This window comes from Solea solea, chromosome 10 (assembly GCF_958295425.1).
Source record: "Solea solea chromosome 10, fSolSol10.1, whole genome shotgun sequence".
Taxonomy (NCBI): Eukaryota; Metazoa; Chordata; class Actinopteri; order Pleuronectiformes; family Soleidae; genus Solea; species Solea solea.
The window spans coordinates 19,829,301-19,835,676 of NC_081143.1; the positions used below are offsets into that span (position 1 = coordinate 19,829,301).

General features: G+C 41.0%; 1 protein-coding gene across 1 annotated transcript; it reads right to left on the reverse strand.

The window, feature by feature from the left end:
- Positions 1 to 75: 75 nt before the first annotated feature.
- Positions 76 to 1,068, reverse strand: LOC131466356 (trace amine-associated receptor 13c-like). The gene has a single exon (XM_058639539.1). The coding sequence runs from the start codon at positions 1,066 to 1,068 to the stop codon at positions 76 to 78; it is 993 nt and encodes a 330-aa protein (XP_058495522.1).
- Between the last annotated feature and the right edge of the window lie 5,308 nt (positions 1,069 to 6,376).

Consider the following 6,376-nt stretch of genomic DNA (forward strand, 5'->3'; position numbering starts at 1 on the left):
CAGACACTACTCTCACATTTATGTAGAATCATCACGAGTTTAACTGCTATTCTCTCATGTTGGCTGATTGTGACTTTAAAGTATACTGACGTGAGAGGAGTTCTTCTCTAGTATCTTCAGGGTGACAATGAACTTGATAGCTTTTCTAAACCACGGGTAGAAAAAAGCGTATATGAGAGGGTTCATGCACGAATTTGAATACAATAGCCAGGACACAATGGGCCAAGTCAAAGCACTGTTTGATGTGTCCTGCCCTGCAAGAGACGGGTAGTAATATGGACAGAAAGACATCAAAAACACCAGTATAACGACACCCAGAGTCCGAGCTGCTTTTCTCTCTGACTTCTTTGCTGTGGCTGTCACTGAACCACCTGTAACTGCTGTAATACGAGAGCCTATGGCACGAGCCTGAGACACGGCCACAACAAACACTCTCATATAGAGAACGACAATGATCGAGCAGGGGCCGATGAAAGTAAACACGAGGTCTACGGCTCCAGAGGCAAAGTTAATCACCACCACGCACTCCCCGTAGCAGGAGCTGTATCTGCTAGGCTGTCGAAGATGGTCCTTCAGGATCAGCCCGTTGTAGAGAAGTGAGAAGGCCCAGCACAGACACACAGACACCTCCACTCTCCCACGAGTGACCTTGCTGGTGTACTGCAGAGGGTTACAAATAGCTACATAACGATCAATGGATATGAGCACCATGTTGCCCACGGAGGCCGATGTGAGAGTGAAGCTACTGATTTCAGACAGGGCACACATGAGCTCACCCATCAGCCAGCAGGTTTCTGTGATTCTCACCATTTCCACCGGCATCACCAGCAGCCCCACTAGGAGGTCTGCGATGGCCAGGGAGAGCAGGAGCAGGTTAGTGGGGGTGTGGAGCTGTCTGAAGTGGGAGATGGAGATGACGACGAGCAGGTTTAGGGCCACTGTCAGCACAGCGATGAAAGAGAGCAGAGTGTAAAGGAGGACTGCCTCAGAGTGAGGACGCACTGGTGCTCTGCAGGATAAGTTCAGGAGGTGAGGGAAGCAGAGCTCAGCATCTGCCCCACTGTCCATCATGTGGTGCTATGGAGAGGTGGTGGTGGTGGCGACCTGAAACGGCCAAGCTCAAGCTGCTGTCTGATCGGATGGTTTAGCTCATTTATCTCTTTGAGATCGCTCCCTGCTCCTCCTCAGCCCCTCTTCATCCCTCTCTGCTACGCCCTTTCTACTTCAATTTTTCCACTCGCCTCCCTCTAGTCTACTTCTTTGTTTGTTTCCCTCCATCTTCTTGTCATAACCTCTCCCTTGTTTTTGCCACACACCCAGCCTGTACTGTGTGATGCAACATGGGTTTAGACAACTGATGGAAAAAAGTTTTTGTCATCTCAAGTTTGACACAAATTTCCCTTTTGATCGTATTACAACACTGATGTTGGTAAATCAAGTATGGGATCTTTTGTTGTTTAGATAGATAGATAGATAGATAGATCTAGATATAACTTTTTGTAAATGTTTTTACGGGCAGTGGGACTTTATAGCGTCTGCCTGGTGGCAGTAACTGAAAGGAGTGATGGGGGGGTGGCTTTCTTGACCACAGAGCGCTGACATAGTTCAGAGAGTTGTGCTTGTGGTGAACCTGTGATTTTGCTGGCCTGATTAACTTTGTGGGCGAGTTGAGTTTTATTTTTGGTGGAGAGGGAGCCGTACCAGGATGTAATGTTAAACGTGAGGATGGATTCAATGCGTGAAGTGTAAACCAGAGTTAAAAATGTGTGCGCTGACATTAAAAGTCAGCAGTTTCCTCAGTGGGTGGAGGCCTTGTTGTGCTTTCCTAAAAACAGATTCAACAGGGAAGAGTCAATCTCTATGCCCAGGTATTTAAAAACTGAGAGGGGTTAAAGCTGCAGTGCATCATTTCTGTTTAGTGTTGTTGAACAGGGTTGGTGTAGTGGTTTAGCACTCTTGCCTTTGCAGCAAGAAGACCCAGGTTCTTGACCCGGTTGGAACACGGGAGTGAAGTTTGCATGTTCTCCCCGTGTGTGTGGGTTTTCTCCGGGTTCTCTGGTTTCCTCCCACAGTCCAACAACATGAAATATATGTTAATTGGACACTCTAAATTGACTGTAGTTGTGAGAGTGGATGGTTGTTTGTCTCTATGTGGCCCTGTGATGGACTAGCAATCTGTAACCTGCTTTTCCCCCTATGTCAGCTGAGATTGGCACCAGTGATCCTTGTGTGAAGGATACAGCGGTAGAAGATGGATGATGATTGAACAGAAACAATGTAACATTATTTGTATGTATCCTTCATCTGAAAATGGGCTGAGGGAGCGTTTGTGTGTATATACTGGCAGCTCAGGGGTGGGTGGGTGCGAGACGAAGCATTCGTAAAGCTTTTATTAATTAATTTATTTATCCTGTCAAACTGCTGAATATCCGGGTTTTGCGAGTTGTAGAATTCAGTACTTAAAACGTTTTGTTTGTGCTTCTTTCTGTTTTCACTTGTACGCCAACCTGTTTTTAGCCGTCTCACTCTATTAGCTCGATGTCTCCGTTGCTTCCGTCTGTCTCGACGTAGAGCGAATCCCTTCATGTGCACAGTGCAGCAATCAGAGAGTGTAAAACTACACCGAGGCTGCTCAGTTTCCAGTCAAGTGGTGAATTGTATCCATGTCCTTGGCATAGGTAATGAGTAAACAACAAAGTCAGCAACTTTGATTGGATTGTTTATTTACTCATACCAAATACTTGTGGTTCCAGTTGGCTATTGACTTGCCAGTCTGTAAAAACCTACTGATGTGAACATGCTCAGGGTAAGAAAATAAAAGCATTTTATTTAAACAACGTGATTTATTTGAGTTAAAAGGCAACTATCATTATTTTTACTCTTAACACCTGTGAGTTTCCTCTCAAAATGGCTGCTGTGCAAATGGCCCATCATCTATTTGTGGAGATTCCGCTCTTTGTCAGTTTATTTAACTTTGGCTCTGGTAATTTCATGTAAGTCAGGACAGTGTGGCATGCACCGTGAACATGAGGAAGCTAAATGGAACTGTGATCTGTTTGACAGTGTGGAGTGATGAGTGAAACTTAAGCCTTGATGGCTTTTATAAAGTCAAACTAGTTTTATTCCTTTACAAACTCACTTGTATCACATCAACTTCTGTATAAATATTTTGCCATCAGCCAAGGGTTTGTGTGCTTCTGCAGCTGTGTACAATTATTTGTTTTAATAGAGTTTAGATAATGAAAAACCTTGGCCCTATAGTGGTAGATCCTTTACTTCTTAGTACGAGCGTGGTTGGGTAATGTTAGGATTTATAAATACTGGTACTGACTGCTTATTGATACCAATACCAATACCGGTGAAACTCATATTGGTACTACTCTATAATTTGGTAAAAGAAATGTTGACATGACCTGAACAGATGTGAAAAGCCTCAACTATTTTTTTATTATTATTTAGTGATGCTAAAAGTAGCACCACATTTAACCGAAGCGAGTGTTTGCGTCATTCATCAGCAGCTGTGTTTATAGACTTTGATATTTCTTTACTCACAACCTTTTTACGTATGACATGTCACCCATATTTTTATTTTTTTGTATTACTTTGTAAATGTGTCTAATCTTGTCTGTTTATATCTTAGCTTTGTTTGATTTAACTTTACTTTTGTGATGTAAGTTGACCTTAAGAGTTTTGCGAGGCACTTATACATAAAACGTATTATTATTATTATTAGTATTATTATTGTTATTAATAAAAATAATAATAATAATGGTGTCACTGCTTGTTCCTACATTTAACGTCAGTCATCATCATCATCTACCGCTTTATCCTCAACCAGAGGGTCGCGGGGGGTGCTGTGCCAATCTCAGCTACATCGGGCGATAGGCGGGGTACACCCTGGACAGTTCGCCAGTCCATCGCAGGGCCACACACAGATAGAGACAAACAACCATTCACTCTCACACTCACTCCTATGGTCAATTTGGAGTGTCCAATTTACCTATCCCCACATTGCATGTTTTTGGACTGTGGGAGGAAGCCGGAGTACCCGGAGAGAACCCACGCACACACGGGGAGAACATGCAAACTCCATGCTGAAAGGCCCTTGTTCCAACCGGGGCTCGAACCCGGGTCTTCTCGCTGCAAGGCGAGAGTGCTAACCACTACATCACCGTGTGGCCCTACATTTAACGTGATCTTACAAAATCATAACAAAAAATACACCATAATTGCCTGCTACTAGCAACGTCATTGGATGGTTGGGAAGTTAGAAAAAGGTGACAAATTCCAACTGTTTGTCCAGACACTTATCGATATTTAGGTATTGACCAATGACAGGTTCTTGAAACCCACCCCTAGTCGTCAGCGAGAAGATCAATAAATGTCAGTTATAAACTCATTTGAAACTATTGGTCCAATACCAATTGGATACTTTTAAATCAAAGAAAGCGGCACATCTTTCTTCTTTTTCTCATATTCACTTTGCTTGTGACTCAAACTTTCCACATGCAGCAGACGTACAGTGTTCACACATGGGCAAAGTGAGCATTTGTTGCATCATGTGTTGTTGTGAATTTGTTTTTATTCACACCTTTGCGTAGAATTCACTGGGGATTATTGTGTTATCAGATTATTACAAGGTGTGAACAGGCCCCTGTGGTATCCACACAGTCTTCAACTTTAGTGTTAGTTTGCTTGTGTTATTTTTATCCCTTTTTCTTGCATTTCTCTTGGCTTGCAGGAAGATCGTTTCATTTTTCTTTTATATATTGGCACAAAAGGAAAATTACAAGTAAACTGAATCTTTAAAATGGACATAAACATACCCAGGTTTTTAACAAGTGGATGTATTTATTTTTAAAGGTGTGGTGTGGAATTTGGGTGAAATTAAAGCTATAGTAACTGTACTTAAGTGTACAATCACCTTGTAGTATGAATTATTGCTTTTTATTACCCCAGAATGAGCTTTCATATTTATATCAGAGCCTATATGAAGGCCGGACATTTGGATCACTATGTTTTGACAATAGCCTACAGTGGAAAAACTAAACACAACATGCACTACGTTTTTCACACTGAACCTTTAAGAAGTGGTGGAAAGATGAAAAAGAATCTGATCACTAATTTGCTTGTTGGTTCATGCATGTCTCGTGGGCTCCACCTTATCTTGATAGAGTTGATATTCAGAGAATCGGACACTAGATGGCCTCGTTGGTAAAGTATTTGAGACGTAGCAAATTAGTTTAGACAAGTGGAGTTACATTTTCATAATGTTTGTGAGGGTAATCGGTGACAGATTTGTATATTTATTTTTTTTAATTCCTCTGTTTTTTTTTTCTTTCCCAACATATTTTTGTGTCTCTCAAATTGCCTGTTGCAATTTACTGATACAAAGTACTTGCAATGACTTTTTATCAGTGAGATTTACTTGTCCAAGATACAATCAGCAACTGCTAATCTGATTATGACATCAATTACAACCAGTTGATAGATAGATTGATCATAAAAAAATAATTCCACCATATATTGAACATTGATTTCAGTTTTTCATGAAGTTTTCGAAAAATGGGCTTCAATCTGATCCTCTTAAATCCAATAAATACCCTGTATTTTTATTCTAACAAGATTAGGATCACTGACAATGCTGTTAGTGCTGTATATTGTTATTGTAGGCTATTTCATAGACGGTCTGTAAAGGCTGACCTATGACCTTTAACCAGATTTTTATTTGATGACATGTTTTTGGAGCAGTGGACAACCCCTTTGACTAAAATCATATTCCAATCAGAACCATCTATGAAATTGACCCCTGTAAACGTAAAGTGTGATAAAAACAAGTTTAGAGGTAAATCATTGTGTGTGAATAACTATTTGTTAAAAATGTTTAGAACCAAATAATACAAGCCTTTTATTTTGCACTGTTCAGCATAATGAAAAAAAAAAGACCATGACAATAACTTGGAATACATACAACTTTTATTCCAAGCTTTTAGCTCATTGACTGTGTGTGTATGTGTGTGAGTGAGAGAGAGAGAGAACTGTTGCATAAATGACAAATTCATTTTTTCTCATCGTGTTGGGAAAGACACTTGGGATACTTTAAGAAGTGACATTGTTCAGTGGGAGGAGGAAGATGTTGTTTAGATGATGGGTTCCACAGTCGGGCAGGGGAAAATATGGTCAGCGCTTTGTTGAGAGAGGAGGAGATTGAAGAGTGAACGACAGAGGAGAGCTGAGTGGACAGTCCAGGGACAGGATTATTCCTGCTCCAGTGTTTTATGTATCCCAATGTCAGGTTACCTTCATTTATAGTGTAATTCACTGACATCACGTCTTCTATGTGGTCTAAAAAATATTAAGTTACCTAATTCTTTCT

Bases quoted from the DNA above. Each gene is read 5' to 3' on its own strand.
- LOC131466356 (XM_058639539.1), bottom strand. From the start codon at position 1,068: ATGGACAGTGGGGCAGATGCTGAGCTCTGCTTCCCTCACCTCCTGAAC.